Below are 24211 nucleotides of genomic sequence, written 5' to 3' on the forward strand. Positions count from 1 at the left end.
ACCATCTTCATATGTGGGGATGGTCAATTCAATACTTTAGGATGTTTGATAAACATTCGTCTACACCCTTACCCATTCGATAGCATGTAAGCAACCCCTTAAGTAAGTGAAACACCACCAGTGCTGCTGTTATCTCAACTGAGTTGATATGACTTGATTTCTTGGGGATCCGGCCTCTGTTCAAGCAAATATTTATAAGGCATTATGATAGTTAGACATATGCATACATGCACCCCCACACACACAAACAGATGTACACTCACATGCATGCACACCACGTTCTGTTTCTGAGCTCCCTATACGTCCCGTTGATGTGACTGTCTTCTGTTACTTCCCATGTCAGTGGTTCTTAAATCCAATAGCCTTTAATTCCCACAGCACTGTATAAGAAACCTTGTTTTTCCAGGAGGAGAGGGGGAAACGGGAGGAGAGGTAGAATAATTTTTTTTAAGTTTTTTAATTTATTTTAAGAGAGAGAGAGAGACAGCAAGTAGGGGAGGGGCAGAGAGAAAGGGAGAAAGAGAATCCCAAACAGGCACTGTCAGTGCAGAGCCCGATGCGGGGCTCGAACCCACAAACCGTAAGATCGTGACCTGAGTCATAACCAAGAGCCAGCCACTTAACCAACTGAGCCACCCAAGTACCCCGAGGTAGAATAATTTTTAACAAGTATTTACAATACGTACTTCATAAAGAATCCCACGGCTACCTTTCAATGTATTATCCTCACTTTATATGAGAAAACTTAGGTTCAAAGAGGTTTTGCAATTGACTTGAGACTCTCTACAAGTAGTAAAGAACATCAGGTGCTTTCAGCCAGGCGCTGTGCCCCCTTGCACATGCCTTTCCAAGTTGTGCTCACAAAGCATGCCTCCTAGGAGACACCTCTTATTTTAAGACCTGTTATCACCATCGATGATTATCTCTGGAACATGTGTATCTTAGGTAACATAGGAAAGACAAAAAAGAATAAGGCATAGTTATTGCGTTGAAGGAACTTAAAGCTTATTTGGGTAAACAAGAACAAATTAGAACATGGGAGAGATTTAGAGGAAAACTCTAACTGCTAACGTACCTGGTTCAGACTACATGGTGCAGGAGTTCGTGTACGAGGCGGGCCCAGCATGGGAGAGACAGATTGAGTGGCAACTTTCAAAGCTACAGTCCTCATTAGTTGCCCTCGTAATTGGCCATCTGTGATAGAAAATTATTCCACTTTTAATCCCATCAGTATAAACAGAAACAGTGAATACAGCCATTAGTGTCATGTACAATAGTCTGATTACATTTTGTAATATGTTCCCAAAGATGGGTTGTGTATTTGACGGTCACACACGTGTGATGCGTAAAGTGACAAAACGTGAAGCACTTAAAGAGCAACTGTCCATTTGATTGCCCCAGTCATTCACGTTGAGCCAGTCTTCCTACCTTGTGCCCAAGTGTTCCGAAAGCAGCTGAAGACAAATCTCCTCCTGAACCTGAGAGTAGCTCGTCTTTGGGCTGTGTGTGGAAATCCCTCAGAAGTCGTTCTCACACAGAGAGGATTTTGTAAAGCAAAATCATCTGTGGGAATCTCTTGTAAATGCTCATGCCAGCACTTCCCTCTCCCCTCTGATCTTGCTGAACCGTAATGGGTCGGGGGAGTGCCTGGCAAGCTATTTCCAAATGCTCTAGAGGTGACACTGATAAACCTCTCTCCCTTTCCAGGATCAGTGACCCAGAGAGGCCACTGCCACTGCTGGTCTGGGACTTCTCAGACTTAACTGAAGCCAGGCAGGGACACCGGATGACCGCAGCACTGCCTTAGCCAGGCTTTCCCCTTGCCCCTTGGTTCCCTCTCCAACAGCAGCTGCCGCTGCTGGTGCTCCCCGAGCAGGTGGGGTCTGGCCAGAGTGAAAGGGAACAGCTCCCTTAGGCCACTCCTGCCTTTTGGTCCCCCGGCTTAGGGCACTCTTCTGGGGGAACTTAGATGTTTACTCCACTTGAGGGACTATTTAGCAACAATGGGCTCTTTGGTTCCCTAACCAAATAGACTGACAAGACCAAATTCTGTGGCCAAATTAGGAGCAAAGTTTGTTCCCAGATGTCTCTGAGTATCTCTCCCTCCAGCCTTCCATGTCCTGATAGCTCATTTCCCCACAGCCAATTTGCAGTTCCTTTAGGCACGTTTCACTGAACATCCTGTGTGGTTTGAGTAACCAGAATTTACAATTGTACACAGTTTCTGTCAGTGATTGGAAGGTAATCTTTTCATCTTATGTTTTAAATTAGCATATAATAAAAAGAAATGTTTTACATAATTTATCTTTAAAAAATTATTAAAAGCCTATTTTGTTCGTTACTTCTCAAAGAAAAATACCATGCATCTAGATATAAAAAGGCTCATTTCCTCTACTAAGTATATACTTTCCAGACAGTAACCCAATTTTAGTTTTATGCATGCAACTGAATCACGATTAACAATCATATTTTAATTTTGATAAAAATCATGGCCATTTTTACGTTGAGCCCATCAGCTGGTATACATTTAAGTCCTCGATTTTGTGTAAGTCATCAATGTAGTTTGCAGGTTTCTCTGTGAGAGAAGGGGCAGCAGTTGAATGAAAGAAAGGCTAAACTATAGTTTCTGGGGAAAGATGGAAATCTCAAAGGATTTGGGGGACTGGGGTCTGGGGACACTCTCCCTTCTTCTGTTAGGATGTTTGTCTTTGTGATGGGAAGGACACCGGTATTTATGAGGGTGTCTGTGTAGAGGCACAAGAAAGTAGAGCCACTAGTAAGTGACCCCTTTGCCCCCTCCCCAGGATTGGGTTCTGTGGGCCATGGCGGAGGGTGGAAATTGGGCAGGAAGTGAACAAACACCGCTCCCTATCCGAAGTGGCTTTGTCCTGCTTTTCTCACAGAAGAGATTTACCCTTCACCGTTCTACAGTATAAACTGTAAATAGCTGTTCTTATATTTTCCCTGAATGCAGTGCTAATGAAAGCAAAGACCAATCATCAGGGGTGAATTATTTAATACAATAATGTTTTAATAGCCGAGAAGAGACACAAATAGTAGAGACGCCAGTGGCTAATGGATTTCCCTGGTAGGAGATAAAAGGCTGATTACACAGCAGAGCAAGTGAAGACCTGGTGCATTAATGACAATTTACAGGTCAGCTCACTTACAGAAGTGATTGAAAACACACCATCTGTTTTCTAACTGTAGGTTGATAACTCTGATTTTACAGACGCTCAGCGTCTCCATCAAGAATTGTTACTCATTTGTCTCTCTGAGCCTTGTTTGGCCCCACAATATTTTACTGGCTGAACCCCCAGATTCTTTCCAAATCAGTTTCTAAATTGAATGGATTGATAACTGTCAACCCTGGTTCCATTCAGCCTTTCTCTGCCAGGTTATATAATGAAGCCCTAATGCCCTAAGACAGCCATTGTATATATTGGATTAACTCTTTCTGATGCATTTACTCAGATACTGTTTAGGTACCATCCTTGAGAGAGTTGAGAAAATAGTCACTCAAATAATCTCCTGTGTTCTGTAGTTCAGATCTGGAACCCCAGATGAGAAAGACTATATCATCAATTACTGCTTCCCGAGTTTCTCCCACCTCTCTTTTTGTTTCTCCTTCTCCCTCTTCTTGCTTCTGCCTGCCTTCCAGTTCCCCATCTCCATGTAGGCACCACACACACACACACACACACACACACACACACACTCCCTGTCTTTCTCTCACAAGGGCAAGAAAGGGGGATCCCAGGTTTGGCTTCTACCCCTGCCCCCTTCCCCATTTCACTGCTCTGTATCTTCTGTAATAAATATGCAGCAGAGTGCAAGAATGACGTGTGAGGGCTGTGGAGTGACACTTCCAGGTTTAGGTCATGGCTCTGGCACTCTCTAGCTAGTGACCTTGTCTAAGTCCAACTGTTCTGTGCCACTGTTGGCTTATATGAAAATGGCGGTACTAGTAAGACCTGCCTGAAGGAGATGCTGTGAGAATTAAATTATTTGGCATACATTAAGCATTTAGAGCAGTGTCTGGCACATAGAAAGTCTACAAGTAAAATTGCCATTATTGTAATTATAGGAGATTGTTGGGAGGCCAGGCAATGTGATCCTCTTCTTGAGACTGTGAATTAAGCAGGGCTTTGTAACTTGTAGTTGGACAGTGGAAAGAAAAGAAAACATTGTTAGGCCTCTTTTGCTGCCTATGTATTGTTGGTTAATTGAGTTCATTAATTGAACTCAAAATTGTTGGATACCTGCTATGTGCTAGATTAGTGGTTCTCAAAGGGTGAACCATAAGCTCAGCAGCACCAACTTCAGTGGAACCATATTGGAAATGCAAATTCTCAACATCCTCCCCAACCTTCTCTGAAGATGGGGCCAAGAAATCTGTGTTTTAAGAAGCCCTGCAGGTATTTCTGATGGGCTAGAGTTTGGGAACCACTGCCCTAGATGTAAAACATAGTCACTCTGCTGGGCTCTGGGAATATAAATATAAATGAGACCCTGTCCCTGACCTTCTGGAACATACAGTGTAGTGAGAGAAACAGATTTGTACACAAGAGCAAGACTAAGGATTCTGAGAGGAACAGTGCAAACGCAGAGCCACAAAAGAGGGGGTGGCCGAGTCTGTGTTTGAGGAGGAGGGTTTGGAAAGCATTCCTAAACAAGTGATACGTGAATTAACCCTTAGAAAAGGACCAGAACTTTTCCACTTGCGAGTGGGGAGGAAAGGTATTCTATGGCAAAGAGCGCACGAGCACTTGGTGCTGGGTAGACATGCACACATTCCTCAACTTTTAGAGAGCAGCTCCTGGACCCACCTGGGTGGCCCAGTCAGTTGAGCGTCCAACTTCAGCTCAGGTCATGATCTCACAGTTTGTGAGTTCAAGCCCCTCGTAGGGCTCTATACTGACAACTCAGAGCCTGGATCCTGCTTTGGATATCATGTCTCCCTCTCTCTCTGCCCCTTACCCACTCATGCTCTGTCTCGGTCTCAAAACTACACATTAAAAAAAATTTTTTTTAAAAAGCACCTCACCTCCTGGAGAGGAGGGGTTTTGTGTTGTGTTCGCTGTTGGATTCCCAATGCCTAGAACATGCTCCTGCCTCACAGGAGGCACCAGTAACTATTTGAATGATCAAACACAAAGGTCCTGAATTTTCACATGTTTAGTTTTCGCTGCAACATTTCTTCTCTCCATGATATTAAAACAAATAAAACAAACCTAATTGTGAGTTCTCTGCTTCAAAGCATTGTATCTCTAAAAGAAATTAGCCAGTGACCGGATTGTTCATTTAACACACTGTATATTAAAATACGGGTTGGCAGTGTGAGACTATCACCTTTAAATCTGCCAGGGTAGCTCAATGAAGCACAGAGCACTGGCCTGATACATCCTTATCTTGCACCTGCAACTCTATCCAAATGGACAAATTATTGATGCTTCTTATAAACACACTGGTCTTCACAATAGAAACCATGACAGGTTCCTCATTAAAATGTGAAGAACAGAATATCCCTCGCACATATTTCCTTCTGCTTTAGTTAAAATCAACTCTGCATACAAAATGATGGGGTCTTGTGCTTTTCTAGTCATGCTTTCATATGTTACCTGATGCCAGATGCTCACTCTTCTTTCTTCTGTACTTCATAGCGTCAGAAACGTCCCCAAGAGCATCTCTGCATCTTCACATTGACCACCACGACAGGTCTGTTGCCGATTCAAAAGAAAGGACTCATGCCAAATTAGACCTCAGTACTGAGATCTCCTTCCTTTCAGAACCACTTCTAAGAGAGCCATCCTGCGGGATTTCCTCCCCAGCATCACTGCGTACCTAGTCTGGCTTCATGAACCCTGTTAGTTGCATCCCTGGCCAGCTTGCTCTGGCCTCTGATCTGACAAAGTGCGAAGCTCCTCTAACCTGTGTTCCCAACCAAGTAGACCAGAGATCATAGACCTTTTAGAGGACAAAGGGACTTTGGAGATCACCTTTTCTATTGCCTTCTAGGAACACAACCCTTCTAAACATTGAACATGGATATGGTCTATTATGTGATGGATGGAGAAATTAAAATATATAACAAATTTTAAAGCTAAAGCTGACGTGAATTTTCCTTTACCTCTCTTATCTCCAAATGCAATCTTTTAGATAGAATTGGGATTAAAAATAACCCCCAAATTAACTTAATAAATGAAGTGATGTTTTAACTTTTTTCTATTTGATCTCTGCGGTTACTGCTCTCCAGCAATACTTTTTTGTTAAACAAGCAAGCCTTCCAGTGTAGGAGAACTATGATCACAGAGTAGATTTGGCTGAAGACTTGCTTGAACGGGTTTGAAAAGCATAGCCAATTTCACATCATAAGGCAAGTATTAGAGGTGTTAATTACAAGTCATTTCTGCCTGGACCTCAGTTTTCACATCTTTAAAAAGAGAGAATGGGATTCCAAGTCTTTCAGGGGTAGGATTCTATTAAGTTTTAGGTCTTTCCCTCCAGAGCAGCATTAAGGAGCTAAGGAAGGGCGTGGAGGAGGGCTGAGGGCAGAGAACACGCAAAGCTCACTCTACTTCTTATACGCACACACACACCTCCTTCCTTCACGTGGTTCTCATCATGTCTAGATGCCCTTTGTTTCTAGGTGCTATTAGAATTAATTGTGTTACCAGTGATAAATAAGCAGCGGAAAAAATAATACCAGGTGATTGTATAACACCACTGATAATAAGAGGTTTTTAAAATATACTTAAGTTTTGTGTTTTTGTAACTTTAGAAAAAATACGGATATGGTTTTGAATGAGTGTGACACTTTTTAGCACCTTATATTTACAGATTACTTCATCTTGTTAGTCGTGCACAGCTTTATTATCTGCAAACTTATTATCTCTGCCAGGTATTGGGTCAATAAGCACTGGGTTTACAGAGGGAATATAGCTTGATATGGTTATTCATTAAGGCATTTTAAAGACACATTAAATAACAGTAGAGTTGAGATAGAAAGGGGAACAGAAGAGCACCTGGGTGGCTCAGTTGGTTGAGCATCCAGCTCTTGATTTTGGCTCAGGTCATGATCTCACAGTCATGAGATTGAGCCCCATGTCAGGCTCAGAGCTGGGTGCATGGAGCCTGCTTAAGATTCTCTCTCTCCCTCTGCCCCACCCCCCATGCTTGAGTGAGAGTTCTCTCTCTCCCTCTCTCTCTCCCTCTCTCTCTCTTTCTCAGGAAGGGAGGAAGGGAGGGGAGGGAGGGAGGGAGGGGAACAGGGATATGTGAGATTATCTACCCATGAGATTCCAGGCAAGAATTGACAGGTTTTACTTGAAGGTTATCACCCTGAATCCTACTGCCTCTCTCCAAATATTGTGAACCTTATGGATAGAGCATTGAGCTGGATGCTTTTGAACTTGAAAACTTTGTTCTTTAAATTTTATCTTTCAGTTCATCCAGTGCCTCAGTTTCTCTATAAAATATATATTTTTAAAATTTCAATTCTTACCCCAGGAGCATCTTTAGAGTTAATATTTGTGGAAAGAAGGGTATATTTATTAAATACCTTGCACTTCAAAAACATAGTTGTTCTAAAAGAGGGTGGAATTACTGGCTTTTAAATTTTTTTTTTTCAACGCTTTTTATTTATTTTTGGGACAGAGAGAGACAGAGCATGAACGGGGGAGGGGCAGAGAGAGAGGGACACACAGAATCGGAAACAGGCTCCAGGCTCCGAGCCATCAGCCCAGAGCCTGACGCGGGGCTCGAACTCACGGACCGCGAGATCGTGACCTGGCTGAAGTCGGACGCTTAACCGACTGCGCCACCCAGGCGCCCCTGGAATTACTGGCTTTTAATACTTTGGCTTCTCATAAAAAGAGACCTCTAACATCCATGTAGCATGTAACACACCAGGAATTCTAGGTGTTCTTCACCAGTTTCACTTTTTCTGTTTGTCTTTCTTCATTTCTTTAGTTTATATTGGTTCTGGAGGAAAAGGTTAGGGACTACAGTTTTTGTGGGTTAAACTCACAGCCAGTGGTCAGTGCTGAAGCTAGTATTAAGTGAATGCAGGCCATTGGTGGGCAGAACATACATTCTTGGCATATTGAGTGCATATAGATTGGAGCCAAGGATGGGGACAGAATTTCATAAAATCCACCATGGTGTAGATAAGATTTTGGTAAGCTAGTTCATGCAGGAATTAGAAGTCAGTGAAAACACTGACCCCACATCATTTCATCTGAGCTAATGACTTCATTTATCTAAACGTTTCATTTGTTTCATTTGTTTTATTCTATGCCCTCATTCATTACTACCTCAAAGTCTTTCACAAAAATTATCTTTTAAGAGGTATTTCCAAGTTTAATTAAACATAGGAAATATAAAAATTGAGGTTTGGTCTGCAGGGGAAGGGTAAAAGTTCCAAGTTCCAGGGAGATTACTTGATGGCTTGAAAGAACCTGGCTGCAAAAGGGCCTCGTAAAAGAGATAAACATCTATTGAACAGGCTATTGTTTGTCCATAGAGGTTTGAAAGCCAGAAGGAGGTTTCAAAAGCCGTTACAAAGTTAATAGGAAGCTTGCAATTCTTGGTGGTTGAGACTAACAGTGAGTATAGGACTGTGTTTACAGATAAACACTACCTATGCTACGGACAGTAAAATCTTTATGAAGCCCAGAGTGCCATCATTAGTAAGGACGAACCAAAAAATGAGGAGGGAGACAAAAAGAGAGATACACTGAAACTTTACGTTGAAAAATAATTTATGTTCCAAGAATTCCCGTTTCCTAGATTTTGTGTAAGAGTAAATTTTAAAGGTATAGGAGATTCATTGGCTCTGTTTTGAAGTAGAAAAGTTAGAAACTATTTCATTTGCATACATAGAAATGTGATCTTGATAAGAGAATAATGAGACATAGTATGTTTGTCTTAGGGATCTACAGACAAGTGAAATAGAAAGCATACAAACTGTGGATTATAGGTGAAATAGATTGCCATGATTATGGACAGTATGAACAAAGAATGACTTTACTAATCAGCAATGTATTTAATAATAAGCAATTCAAGTTAATTGCAAAAACATAGTTACCATTTTCCCTCAGTGGTAGTTTCCCAATAAAAATTATGTATTAAATTACTCAGTCTATTGTGTGCTAAATTCAGAAAATTAAAAGTAACTTCACTTGCTGTTTGTATGTAGCTACCCAATTTTTGGTGGCTGTGAGAGAATTCACTTACTGTGCCATTTAACTAACAGCGATATTTGGTAACCACTTCAAAGTAATTCTAACTCCTCTTATATTCTTGTTTTGCAGCTTGGCTCGTCCTCTTCTGTGCCTTTTACATCTATTTTTTCTCAGCTTTTTATGACTGTTGTGGTTCCTCTCATTATTGGACAGGTAAGGTCTCCCTCCAATTTCATCTATTCTTTTTTTGTGTGTGAATCAAATTGTGAATTCTCATGTAATGTCAGGACAACTGAGGCAAAAGATAGCCAGAGGAAGAGACAGTTAAAAGAAAATATAAGACCGTGAAACACAAGGTTTCATCAATCACAATATACCCATATTTTTATTTCTTTATTTAATATCAATCTGCTTTGCAGAGAGCTTTATATAGGGATGCCTGCACAGAATCTTGATTGTTTTAATTTATTATCTCTGCTTTGTAACTACATAGCTCGCTTAAAAATACTTAGTAAATCATTTCCTTATTCTCCTTCTGATAAAGTCTCAGCACTTATGACTATTGTTGGGGAAAAAGCATCTGGCTGGCTGGCTTCTTCACAGCTCTCTTCAATAGCAGTGATCATACTTGTGATCATGTAATTAATAAAATAAACATTTAATTCTATTAGCTCTTAAAATTAGATCTTAGAAAATTTCATTTCCTTTGTCATTCTTATTGAATTAGACTAATAGGAGAAATCCTTATATTTAACCTCTTATAGCAAGTTAATAATAAGCACATAATTGAATTATAACATGCAAACTTAAAAACACTGTAATGGAGCACAGAATTGTACTACTAAAATGAGTGAATCTCAGTGAATCTCAGGAAAACACTGTATGTTAAAAGTACAAATGTTGGTTTAAGAGCAACTAGACTCTAGTTCTTAGTTCTACTTTTTATTTGCTGTGTGACCTTGGGCAGGTCATTTAATCTCCTTAGCTCCAGGTTCATAATTTATCAGATTATATAATGATAGTACCTATCTCAAGGAGTTGTTGTGAGGATTAAATTAAAAGTGGATGCATAGAAAGTTTTCACCATAGAGCCTGGCATCGTCATTTTCAAATTCCCTATCAATACTAAACAAGAAGCAACTCCTTGAAATATTAACCGTAAATAATTAACTATAAATAATTTGAAATATTAACTATAAATAATGTGTTACATGTACAGACATGTAATATTTACATACTGTCTTAGCTAGGTTCTCTGGGAAACCATGTGAGACACAGGTTTCCATGCAGGAAGTTGGCTGGGGGAATACCTTTGGGGTGAACACCTTTGGGAAAGTAAGAAAAGTAGGACAGGGAGGAGGTGCAGGATGATGTAGTTCCAGCAAAGGCCTCTGGCTGCTCTGATCCCTCAGAGTCATCCTGTCTAAGACAAGAGTGCCCAGTCTTTATACTCTTGCACTGACTAGGCATTAGGTACTTGCTTCCCTCCACTCCCCGTGAGAGGTATAACCTTGAGAGAGTCTGCTGTCTTAGCAGCAATTCCCAAAGAGGCACTCAACTGAGATCTTTGGGACAACCAACATGCCCTGCAGATATGGGAATAAACACTTCAATCAAACGTACAACATCCACTACCTGCCCCCATTTTTTTTTTTTTTTAACTTTCATGCTATACTTAGAAAATGGACTAAGTTTAGGGTTAAAGGGAAAGACTTAAAAGTAGTCGAAGAATACCATTTAATTAAATATAGAATGAAGGGTGCCTGGGTAGCTTAGTTGGTTAAGCATACAACTCTTGATTTTGGCTGAGGTCATGATCCCAGGGTTGTGGGATTGAGTCCTGCTACAGGCTTCACACTGAGCATGGAGTCTGCTTAAGATTCTCTTTCTCTCTCCCTCTGCCCCCTCCCCTGTTTGTGTGCTCTATCTCTCTCTCAAAAAATTAAAAAAAAAAAAAGAAAAAAAAAAATATATATAAAATGATACTTGGAAAACTACTTCTCCTACAGTGCTGCTCACGTCACAGGTATTCTGGATAAATATTATGTCCCCTGCCTAGCCCAATGTGGGGCTCAAACCCACGAACCATGAAACCATGACCTGAGCCAAAATCAAGAGTTGGCCGCTAAACTGACTGAGCCACCCAGGCTCCCCTCCCTGGTTGCTCTTTATTGTAGCACCTTGATTCCTTTCTTGACCTTTGCCACAATATATACTTACCTTTTGTTTGCTTGTTAACTGTTTGTCTCCTGCATTAGACTATAAGCTTCCTGAGTACAGGAGCCATATTTGTTTTGTGTACCACTACATACACAGACCATAGGCACCCAATAAATAAGTGTGGAATGGGTGAGCAAGGGAATGAATAGGTGAGAGTTTTGTGATCAGTAAGGGAAATGCTGTCTTATAGAAGCATAACAGAACCCAACTGCCCTTCTCAGCTCTAGAGAGTTCAAGCTGTGGATACTGTTAGTTTAAACCCATACTTGTTTTCTCGGTTCTGAAAATAATTCCATATAACCTGAGGATCATACATTCTTTTCTTAGTGGATCTTGGAAATATCTCTGTTAATAAATGTTTGGCTTAAAACATATGGACCAAAAAACCCTTTGTCTATCTTCTAGTACCACAGTCCTTTAATGGCTTTTTTCAAAGAGGAAAACATTTATATATACCTGCCCACCTCTTGTATTCTAGTCTTAGGAATTAACAATCACACCCCCAGTCTCCAGCTTTAGAAGCCACCCTGCCTCCTCTTTTTCTGCATATCCTCACTCCCTTACATCCAGGCAGTCACTAAACGTCTCCATTTCTGCCTCAGAAATCGTTCAGTCTGGCCTCTGGGACCTCATTCACACTGCCAGAGAGGATGCCACCACTTTGTCATCTCTCGTCTAAATTATTGCACTTTCAGAGTGTCTCTCTGCCCTAAGCCTCTTCCGATTCCCAACCAGTGTCTTCACTGCCTCCAGGATAGCCCTAAAAAACAAATCAGATTATCTTGTTCTTCTCCTTAAAAACGCCCATTCCTTGTGTGACTCACAAAACCCTTCACAGTCTGGCCCCACCCTGCTTCCTCAGTGTCACCTCCCACCATCCCCTTCGTGATGGCACGTCCTGTGCCAGGCCGCATGTGCTCCACTCTCTCACCTGCTCATTCCCCTTCACTGCTCTCTGTTTTTCAAAGGCTTATGGTTCCCATCTTTTCCACCAGCAAACTGCTATTCATCCCATAAGACTCAGTACATAGACGCCTTCTGGTGTGCAGTCAGCCTGCTCCAACTCCCCTGATCTAGACTAAATGCCGGTTCTCCCATTGTACTTGATTCATAAATTCATCAGGAGAGATTATAATTGACCTGTGAGCTTCCTAGAAGCAGAGACTCTATTAGTATATTCAATAGCTAGTATACTATATATACTAGTATAGCTAGAATACTAATATTCAATATTAGTATATTCAATATACTCTATTAGTATATTCACACTCAATAGTATGGTGTGAGCTGTATAAAAAGATTGGCTGAAAAAAACTTTGAACTTACCTTCATGAAACCCCCGGCAGCTATTTTACCTAGATCTCCAGCTCTACTGGAGAAAAACACATAATTGGTCTCCTCTTGTTTCAGATTTATGACCCCAAATTTAAAATGTCACTTAACACTTCCTAGAAATCCTACTCTGCTTCTTTACAAGATTATGTCACCCTATCTTCTATTTTCAGGTCTCTTTTACTTCCCCTAATACTCTTCCACTTGCCCATTTCACTTGGGTTTCACTGACCTTTTGCTTTTGTTTCTCAAACATGCCAACTTTGATCCTGCCTTAGAAGCTTTGCACCAACTGTTCCTTCTGCTTGGAATACCTCACCTTTCACCTTCGCAGAAAGACCTTTCCTTACCCCTCCTCCAGTGGCTGCCTGTTCACAGCAGTCACTCTCATATCATTCTACTTAGTAGGGATCATTATCTCCCTCTTGTTGATTTGTTTATTGTTTTTGCTTCCTATTTATCTTCTTAAATAGAATATAAGCTCTGTGATACTGGGGACATTTTCTGCTTCTTTATCTCTGTATTTGTTTGCAATCAGTTGATTCCCCTGGACTTTGTGATGTGATCTTTGAGGATCTTAGAAAGGCTCATATATACTTCTTCAGAGGAAGTAGCTGAGGCAAGGTGGTCTCATTTCTCAATTATAACTAGAGACGCCACATTATGAAAGTAAATATTTCTATTTAAATGAGATTTTTATCATTTTAAAATTAGTCTTTTTTAATCTAAATTTTAAAATGAGATTTTTATCATTACCTTTTAAATAAACAATGGGAAGAAGAGGGAGAAGAAAAAGACCAGGAAGGGTGAGTTGAAAATATTTTCCTTCAACTTTTAGTGATGATAAAACTTTATCATTTAATTTTTTACTTTTTATATATCTGAGAGTTAATTTTATTTTGTGTGTGTGTGTGTGTCTTCTCCATACAATACTTCTTTTCGGTTGAAATCATTATTGACTGACTGCAATGTGTCTAGAAATAAATACAATGGTGTTATTGTATATTTCTTTTTTCTTTATAAAACCTTCAATACATCTAAATCCTTGTGACAAATACTTATTTCATGCATTATATTGAGAGAGTTACGAATAAATGTTAATGAAACAGAATACCCACCGCCTCTGAAAAATACTTTTCAAAACAGCACCCTAAACCCCATTTTTTTTCTGTAAACTTTTGAGGTTGACTTTTCATAGTCTTCGGCTAAACCTGAAGGTAATGTTATTAATGCTAGTAAAACTTTGTACTTACAAAATTATATTAGATATGAACTATTTTCATTACTTCACTTGAATGGCTTTGAGAGAAAAGAAGCTGTTACATTGTGCACTGGGATATACTGGTAAACAGTGTTGTGATAGAAACATCAGCAAACTGGGACTTGGAAATAAGAACAGCCATTATTCACCATGTACAGGCCCTGTTTCTGAGATATTTGTTTATTTAATGACTTAATCCTCCCTGTGACTACTAGTATATCCAGTTTACAGATGAGGCACAGGAAAGTTAAGGAATTTGCCCAAGATTATAAAGAAGCTCCAAAGTCTATACCTTTAACCATTATGCTGTTGTTTCCTGAGGAGGCAGAGGTGATATTCCTGCTCATATCCCCCTCACTGACCTTTTAACATTATATGCAAGTTGTTTGGGCTCTCTGTGCCTTTGTTACGGACTGTAAACTGAGCAGGATAATATCTGCACAACTTCTCTCGTGAGACGGAAATTAAATAATACTTAAGTAGATGATGGGTGTTTACTGTTCCCATGTATTTTTATTGTTTATGCTTTTTAAGAAAGTATACAGATATTATTCTTAATCTACTCAATATTTAATGAAAATATTTTTAAAGAAAAGTGTTACATAAATTGGATTCGATTTTGTATACCTACCTCTACATTTCAACAGACTATTAAAGAAAACACAAAACACTTTATGAAAATATATGGATTCAGTGGAATCGAGGATAAAAATTGAAGAAACAACCTAAAGTCACCTTGAAGCAAAATAAATCTTTAAAATTCAGACTTAATATGAAAAATTATCCGTCATATATCCCCACTCAAAAATCAATTTGTAAGTATAAAGACAGAGTAGAAGGAAAAAAGCATGAAAATACCCTGGAAAAAATTGGAGAAAACTAAAATGATGAATATTACACTTCTCTGTTATCTCAGTATATTAGCATTCTTCACCTAAGACATATCTTCTCAGGTTTCCAGCTTGGAGGTCATAAAGTAATTGATATGTGGCTTCGCTTATTAGAAATACTGGGGGTCAGATCTGAGTTTCCCTTTAACCCTTCCTGGTGTTTAATTTAAAATAAAATTAGTCAGTCAGAGAAAGACAAAAATCATATGACTTCATTCATATGAGGACTTTAAGAGACAAAACAGATGAACATAAGGAAAGGGAAACAAAAATAATATAAAAACAGGGAGGGGGGACAAAACAGAAGAGACTCATAAATATGGAGAACAAACTGAGGGTTACTGGAGGGGTTGTGGGAGTGGGGGATGGGCTAAATGGGTAAGGGGCACTAAAGAATCTACTCCTGAAATCATTGTTGCACTATATATGCTAACTAATTTGGATGTAAATTTTAAACAATAAAAATCAAATCAAATCAAAATGAAGAAAGTGAGACAATAAATAGCTCCTTGGGGAAGATGTTTTTCCTTCCCTCTCCATAGGGAAAAGCAAGTCAATGAGGTTTTGTCAACTAATGTTGAATGTCTGAGTTTCTTTGAGCTGTGTAGAAGGTACAGATGAATTAGAATAAATTCTGAAGAAAAGCTACACCTGGCCACTTTAGGAAGATGCCTTTTCCCACCTCATCCTGACTTTCCCCACTCCCCCCTCTTCTGAGGCATCTCTGTCAGGTTGGGTTGCTATCTCTAGCAAAGGCTTGTTTCCTATAAGGTTATTAACTGTTTCTACAAGGCAAAGAAATTTGGAGAATTTTAAAATGACATGGATTCTTGACAAATGGAGGATGATTCTGTCAAAAGTGTAAATGGCTGAATGAAGAGAAGAAGAGGTTTCTCGAAGTTTATATCCAAAGCATATCTTTAAGGCATATCAACACTACTTCATGAAAGGTTTATGAAAGGTTTTAACCTTTTTCTTGCTACATGGTACAAAAGCAGCTGCTTTGTGAACTTAATTTTAGAAGAAGATAGAAAATCTCTTTGGAGCCTGGCAAGATATAATATGGTTTACTTAGGAAACACAGACAAATATCACTATAAGACTAAAAACAGTGAAAGACAATCTGTTTTCCCCTAGGGTTATTGTTTCACTTGTGGGTCTGTCTAATTTCCAACTTTCTACTTGTTTTCTGTATCGAGATTAAGTAACTAGCGTTAGCACATTGATGTGTTTAAAAGAAAGATATTTTGGCTTAGGAGGATGCAGGACTTAGGGGTCCATGTTTCTTGACATATTGAAAGAGTCCCACTATACTATGAGACTGTAAGTACTTCGTATTGAAGAAAGACATAATAGGGGCACCTGGGTGGCTCAGAAAGTTGAGCATCCTACTCTTGATTTCTGCTCAGGTCATGATCTCACGATTCCTGGGTTCAGGCCCCACATTGGGCTCTGTGCTGACAGTGTGAAGCCTGCTTGGGATTCTCTTTCTCTCCCTCTCTCTCTCTCTGCTTCCCCCCACCATCCTGCCCCTGCTCGGGTATGCGTTCTCTCTCTCAAAATAAATAAGTGAAGTTAAAAAAAAAACTTGAAGAAAGATGTAATTAGGTTGACTAAGCCAAATTGCAGCTTATAAAGTCGATTGATTAGAGATTTGTCTTCTTGGTTTTTAAAATGGCTTTGATTTCAAAGTTATACCTCATTCATATTTATCTTTTTATTTTGTCAGAGAGGTCAGTGGTGGTGGGAGGAGACACTTCTACTTTGGGAATTGGGATCATACATTCTATAACTATTGCAGAGAGGACTTTTGTATCTTTAAGCACTGTATATGCAAACAAGATTGGAGGACAGCATCAGTTTCAGTAGTTCTGTGTAATTTCCATTTATTTTATTTCCTAAAGGAGTTGAGTTGTAAAAAATTTGAGCAACTACTAGATTTATGCTACCAAACACAACAGATTATAAAATGATCTTTTAGATGAAATCTCTGTAGTCTTCTAATAAGCAACCACCTACATGGGGACATATCTCAACATGGGGCCATCTGGGGAGCTCAAGCACTATTTTCCAAAATTTGTGTTCTAATGCATCAGTCATAACACTCTGTGACAGAACTGCTCTTCTGTATACCTTACTACATTTTTTAAAAGTAGTCTCTATGCCCAATATGGGGTTTGAACTCACAACCCCCAAATCAAGAGACACATGTTCTACCAACTGAGCCGGTCAGGCATCCCTATACTGTACTGCATGTTAACTTCATAGAAAGAAATGAACACCAGATCAATCACTGTGGTTTGGGATCACATCTACAAAAAGAAAAAAACACAATTTTTTAAAATAAATCCAGCTATTATTTTAATTAAAGATCTGTTTTTTAAAATATTTAACCATGATTTATCTACATATATATAAAAGACTTTCTCTTTCATTCCCACCCCACCCAACCACCGAGGTTTTGTACCTGTACTTGATTCCAACTGGTCTCCCTTTATTAATACTGGTATTTCACTTACAGAGTCCTTGAGAATGGATGAAGTTGATCTAATAGCCATTTGTCAAAAGGTTCTCTTGAGAGTAGTTTACTCTGTTCTTGAGTATCCATGAAGGTATGCTCCATTGCGAATTAAACCTTTTTAGCCACAGAGCAGAAGATGACAGAACCCCATCAGCATTGTCAGGAGAAGTTCCCTGACCTCATTATTGCTAATGGATCATGGTAATTCAGCCTGTTGTGAAATCTCATGTTCAATTATGCAGGATAACGAGTGACTCGAAACTTAATATGTCTCAACTATAGTCCTTCTTACAGGGTTTGTTCAGCTTTTTTCAAAAGTGTACGATTTTAAATAGAGTGGTTCACTTTTATATCCAGGCAAATGTTATCCAGTTTCATATCCAGGCAATATTCAGCCTGTCCTGATTTTAAATCTCTGATTTGATTTTTAAGTAAGAGAGGATTGCTGTGTAACTTTTGTAGGAAACTTAGGACAGGTTTATTCATTTTTAAGTGTTAATTCTGGAATTCTAAAAGCATGCAAATGGCATTTGTCTTTGGATTCACAAAAACTCTAGATATTCGGAGTTTGAATTATTTAAACTCCCACAACACATGCACTTTTGCTTTTCAAGCATGAGTTATAATTTAATTAAAAACTTCTGGTGCATTGCTTGCATTTTAAATATTAATATGTTCCATGGATCACTTTCGATTATCTACTGTCTTGAAATTCTTGAAGATGTCAGATTTTTAAGATTCCCAAAGTTGCACTTGGAATTGTCTGTTGAGGCCAAGGGGACTGTGATAATTACACACATCCATTAGGATCAACAGAGGAGATAAACTTTGGGGAGGCTTAATGGGCATGTCTCAGTGACAGCTAGCAAAGAGCATTTGGCATGATTAAGGATGGATTTGAATGCAGTTGAAAATACACTCTCATTATGGACACCAGTGGTAGTCGCACTACAAATGTTAAATCCCCCAGAAGAAGGGTGATGTGGCAGGGAAGCTTTGAAATCCACTGTGGCCATCATCCAAATTACTCTCTTTCCTTTATGTCTTTCTGCTGTCAGAATCACTTTGTGATGCCCAGTTCAACTCTCTACGTCTTCGAAAAGAGGCAACCTGTTGATCTCTATGTTTCAGATCGTCCGAAGGTACATCAAGGATTGGCTCGAAAGAAAGAAGCCGCCTTTTGGTGCTGTCAGCAGCTGCGTGCTCCTCACGATCATCTACACAACCTTCTGTGACACATTCTCTAACCCAAATATTGACCTGGATAAATTCAGCCTTCTTCTCGTACTGTTCATAAGTAAGTTGGAAGCCAAAATATCCCTGCCAACCCCTCATGCTTCTCAGAAGCAGAGTGTAGTGATCTGTGTTAATTTGATTAGCAAGGAATACTGAGCTTCGTATTATATATGCTCAGCGGCTTTATCATAGGTATCTGTTCTTTAATAAGACATCAGTTATATATTTATGATTATGACTTAATGCCCTTTGTTTTTTGTGTCTGATTTAGAGTAGTTGATGCCAGATGAAAGAAGCCACAATATCTGTCAAATTCAAATGTTAGATGGTGCACTCTTTTGCCAATTTATTTTACTATAACTTTAAGCTAATCTTGCCCTTCATTGTGGGTTACAAGTAGGATGTATAATATCTGATCCTATTATTTTCTAAGTGTAATAATTGGCTGTATTAGTTAAAATGTGAATATTATGGCATCTTTTCTATTCAAATATATACCCAAGGTAATATCATGTCATTTTCAGAAGCAGCAGACTATGAAATGCAAGTAACTGCCAGGATCAAAAACCAACCTTTTATTCCGTTGATCCTGTAATACCAAAGACAACTTTTGTAATTATAATACCTAAGAATCTTTTGTCATTAAGATCAATACAAGTTATTCCAAAATATATATTATACACTACTGCAGCTATGCCATTTCCTATAAATACTCATAGCAAAAACCAGCACTTTCTAAATCGAACAAATTAAATCAGCATGTCTTAAAGAGGGTTTCAGATTTGCAGAGTAGTAGACATCATAATTTATATCTGTGGATACGTTCCTTCAGGAAGAACAGGTTGAGTCCCACTAACCTAAATGATTCTATCAGTTTAGCAATGTATGTTTGTCTTTCTAGTTGAGCTTCCATAAGTTTCAGATACGACTAAGCAGACCAGTAAATATGCTACAGATTTTTTTATAGCCCTAATTTAGATTCAATCTTTTTTGTTTTTTTTTCTTCTTCAGTATTTTCTATTCAGCTGAGTTTTATGCTTTTAACCTTCCTCTTTTCAACAAGGTAAGTGATACAATATCTCTGGTGGTTGTTGGTTTTCTAAGTGACAAATAATGCTATTTACTTGGCTTCTATGCTGCTCTGCTGTTCTGGCTTTTCTCCTACCTTCTGGACATTCCGGCTTGCTCCTGCCACCCTCAGGTTGTAGACCTTCCCGAAGAGCTTGTTGGTGGCCCTTGTGTCATCTATTCACCATCACGTGCTTAGGCAGCCTCCTCCATTCTGCTGGCTCGAGCTGTCAGCTTCCTGATGATGGTTTTCAAGGCGGGACCTCCCATTTGGATGTTTTTCCTCAGTTCCAGCACTATTTATCACTCACCGTTTAGATATTTTCACCTGTCTTAACAAGACCTCAGTGTCAAGCTATTCTAAATGGAATGAATTTTTCCCCCCAGTACTTCCCCTTTCTCTCTCATTTGTTCATTTTTAATGGGATCACCATACACAGAGTCTCTCAGACTGGAATCCTTTGCATCCTTATTTTTTAAATGTCTTGATCCTACCTGTGTAATATTGTTTGTGCTCCTAGAGCCACTTCCCTAATTCAGGATCTTATTGCCTCTTTTCTCCCTAGACTATTGCAGTGGATATCTTATAGGTATCTTCATTTCTAAAGTGAACTTGTCTTATGCATTTCGTACTGTTTCTAGTAACTCAGAGTTCTGAGGATAGCTCTTATCGGAGATCTTCGATGATTCCAGTGCCTATAGAATGAAGTTCATTTTGGGCAGCTAAGTGAACCACTACCAACATTCATGCTGTATAAGCTTCAGGTTGTGGTAAAATCTTTGCTGTTTCTTAGAGGAACCTCAAGCATTCTCATTTCTGTTCCTTGCTTAGGCTATCCTCATTAAATTGGTCTCTGTGTCCTGGCCCATCTTTCTTGTTCTTAAAGGCTCACCTCTAATGTAGCTTCTTACACTAGTATTGTATATTCAACAGACATTACTTAAGCCCTTGGTATGAGAAAGTTACCATAGTGAATACCACAAAGAAGAGATTATTCTGATCTTGCATGAGTTTGCAGACTAGATATACGTACTCTTAGTGGATGGACAGTGAGCCATCCTGAAGTCACTTCAAGAAGGCACTTCCAAAGAGAATGGTGGAGCAAGGCTTCATGGAAGAGATGGGATTTGACATGAGTTATAAAGAATGGCTAAGTATTCAGCAAGCCAAGATGCAGAGAGGGGGTTCTTGGTGGGGAAAAAACCAATAATGCAAATGTGGACACACACACACACACACACACACACACACACACGCACGGTGGGACAATGGGAGTAGAAAAAGACTGAAAAATAGGGGCACCTGGGTGGCTCAGTCAGTTAAGTGTCCAACTCTTGATTTCAGCTCAGGTCATGATCTCACAGTTTGGGGGATTGAGCCCCTTGTTAGGCTCTGCACTGACAGTGTGCATCCTGCTTGGGGCTCTCTCCCTCTCTCTCTGCCCCTACCCTGCTCGCACTTTCTCTCTCTCTCTCTCTCTCTCAAAATAAGTAAATAAACTAAAAAAAAAAAAAAAAAAAAAAAAAAAGATTAAGTAATAATAGTAACTAGAGGGTCAGACTTAGGCCAGACTGCCAGGTGATGGCAGTAAGTTGCCATGAGGAAAAGGGTTGTCTTTGAGGCCTGAAACAGTGTCAGAGCCGTGGAGGATTCAGGCTTCACATTAGGCACTTGGCTCTTACAGCACTTGGTACAGCACGAGGCTGGCTGATTGTAAACAGTCAATAAAAATTTATTGATTGGTGTAATTTGAACCATTTTCCCTAGCTTGTGGTTGTGATTTATAAAGTAAGAGTAAAGCCTGGAGCCATTAAGGCACTGAGAAAATGGGACTTAATTGGGTAAGTCTAGGAGTAGGAGCTATTTTAAAGTTCTTTTGTAAATGATTTGTTATGTCATCCTAGAAAAGATGTTTGCCTTTCCCCAGCTGTTTGTTTCCTGATCCTTGTGGCAGAAGTAATAATCAGATGCACTTATTCATTCTATCCCATCAGACTGGGGAGGATGCATATATCCTGTCAGTGACTGAAAACATCTTGCAAAGCACAGAGTGGCCACTACAGGAATTGCTGAAGGAGGAGTGGGGCTGGGAATGGTGTGACAAGTGGTTGAATTAAAACTGAGAATTTTCAGTATGGAGTAGACTGGATTTTCATAAGGCCTTGGGGTTTTAAGACCCTTTCTTTCTGCCTTCAATGAAGTTCTGTTGCATTTTGAACCTGACTGACCCACTGTCAGAATGCACATTCTTTGATAAACAGCAGAATAGGGAGTGGCTATAATCCTGCTCCTCAGTAAAATGATTATATACCCCCAAAGCATTCCATTAGAATTTGGGGAATTTTCAATTGAACAAAATTTAGAAGATGGTTTTTACTTTTTTTTTTCCCCCTTCACTATAGGAGACTTCATTGTGCCTAAGGATTTTATTGGAGGAATGAAAGATACCAATGGTTATTGAGCCCTGCTCTGTGCCAGGCACTGTGCTAGGGACAATGCATATGTTCTTTCATATAAGTCTGACAGCAAAGACTATGATACTCTACATTTTTATTGATATTTTGCTGATGAGGCCCCATACATAAGAGTAGTTTAGTTTAATAACTTGCCTAAAATCAGATTTTAGTAGTTTTTTTTTTTTTCAAAGTTTATTTATTTTGATAGGGAGAGAGCACAAGCAGGGGAAGGGCAGAGAGAGGGAAAGAGAGAGAATCCCAAGCAGGCTCCGCACTGTCAGCACAGAGTGTGACGCGGGGCTCGATCTCAAAAACCATGAGATCATGACCTGAGCCAAGATCAAGAGTCGGGTGCTTAACCAACTGAGCCACCCAGGCACTCCAAGATTTTGGTAGTTTAATAAAAGATGGCAAATAGTACATGTAGAATTGAAATCCATTGCCATTGGCCATTTGCCCATACTTTTTCCACTGCACTAAACTACTTCAGTTACTTTTAAAATTCATAAGTGCTTGCTTTGGTTAGGGAATTGGTAGATAGTATTTAACTGGATTCTTCCAGTTCACTCACACAAACAAATTAGTCAAAGACACCGGGGGTTTAAACTCAGGCCCACCAGTTTATACTCTATTGAGTTTCATTTTCTCTTCTTCCTTTTTATTCGTTTCTACTTAAAATTAGTAAAAGTAGCCTATGGTTTCTTTTCCATCTATTTCTTACCAACTTACTAAATCTAAAACCAGTTCAGATATCAAGAGACAAAAATCTCAACATGGATATCAGTCTGTCTTTTTTTTCTCTTAAGTGTATTTATTTATTTTGAGAGAGAGAGTGTGGGGGGGAGGAGCAGAGAGACAGAGAGGGAGAGAGAGAATTCAAAGCAGGCTCTGCACTGTCAGCACAGAGCTCAATGCGGAGCTCGATCCCACGAACCATGAGATCATGACCTGAGCCCAGATCAAGAGTCAGACATTTCACCACCTGAGCCACCCAGGCACCCTCCTCGTCTGTCTTTTTTTGTATACTGCATGCTACTGACCCCTGATGACGTAAGGTTAGCATAAACCAGGAGACACCCAGCCTGGAAAATTCAACTTTCTTACAACACTCCTCCCACCTGGTTAACATTTCTTAGATTTACTGACCTGACGTGTTAACCATTCTAGTGTCTGGAAAGTACACTTCTACTTTGAGTATTTAAAATAACATTTGAGAAAAATAAATAAATAAAATAAAAGAACATTTGAGAGTTACTATGCTGTGCTCTTATTTATCTGTCCACAAAATAATGTCAGGGTTAAAAATTCCAATTCTGGAGTCAGACAGACATGAGTTTCAATCCTGTTTAATAACTCTGTGATTTCTGCCATTCCTCATTTATAAATGGGGATAGTATTAGTGCCTACCTCGTAGGGTCATTTGGTGAATTGGATAATGCACTCACGAAGTCCTCATCCTAATTCCTAGCATACAGTAAGTGTTAAGCATACAGTAAGAATGTTAGCAACTGTCGAATATTTATTGTACCAAACTAATTTATCTATACTGTTTCAAAAACTAACGATGGAAGAGAAGAAATTAGCATTTCTAGCTTTGTAACACATTCTCTTTGGCATTACACTGTCACAGATGCTGGGGAATGAGAGCTGATTCATCACACCAATAGCAGCTGTCCATAGTACCCTAAGCTTTCTGCAACTTTGGGAAGCTGTCACAGTATGTAAAAAAATGTTGAAAAGGTTGGAAAAAGAAAGCAGTAATTATGAGCCTTTAAAAAAATATGTAAAAGTTTGGAAAGCTGATAACTAGAGTAACAGAAACCCAGAGTATCACTAGAGTGACAAAAGAAACCATAAAGAAAGGGGGAAAAAAAGAAGCAAATATTTGAATATTTGTATAGGTGTTTTCACCCTTATCAGTACATTTTTAATTGGATGTCTCAAACGGCCTCTCATTGTAGCCAGGATGGAGGGATGGAGGGACAGAGGTAGGGACGGAGCGTATAGTAGGAAGGAGCTAGGGACGGAGGGAAGGAAGACA

General features: G+C 39.4%; 1 protein-coding gene across 5 annotated transcripts in view; it reads left to right on the forward strand.

Annotated features, from left to right (window-relative positions):
• Window positions 1-24211, forward strand: part of SLC10A7 (solute carrier family 10 member 7) — a 259901-nt gene that overhangs the window by 198273 nt on the left and 37417 nt on the right. For 3 of the 5 annotated variants that reach the window (XM_058721237.1, XM_058721233.1, XM_058721234.1), the window contains 3 exons: window positions 9315-9398; window positions 18541-18706; window positions 19657-19708. In XM_058721237.1, coding sequence (XP_058577220.1) covers window positions 9315-9398; window positions 18541-18706; window positions 19657-19708 — 302 coding nt within the window. The remainder of the gene's footprint in view (window positions 1-9314; window positions 9399-18540; window positions 18707-19656; window positions 19709-24211) is intronic. The other 2 variants (XM_058721235.1, XM_058721236.1) reach the window with 1 other exon arrangement.

The sequence above is a fragment of the Neofelis nebulosa genome, chromosome 3 (assembly GCF_028018385.1).
Source record: "Neofelis nebulosa isolate mNeoNeb1 chromosome 3, mNeoNeb1.pri, whole genome shotgun sequence".
Taxonomy (NCBI): domain Eukaryota; kingdom Metazoa; phylum Chordata; class Mammalia; order Carnivora; family Felidae; genus Neofelis; species Neofelis nebulosa.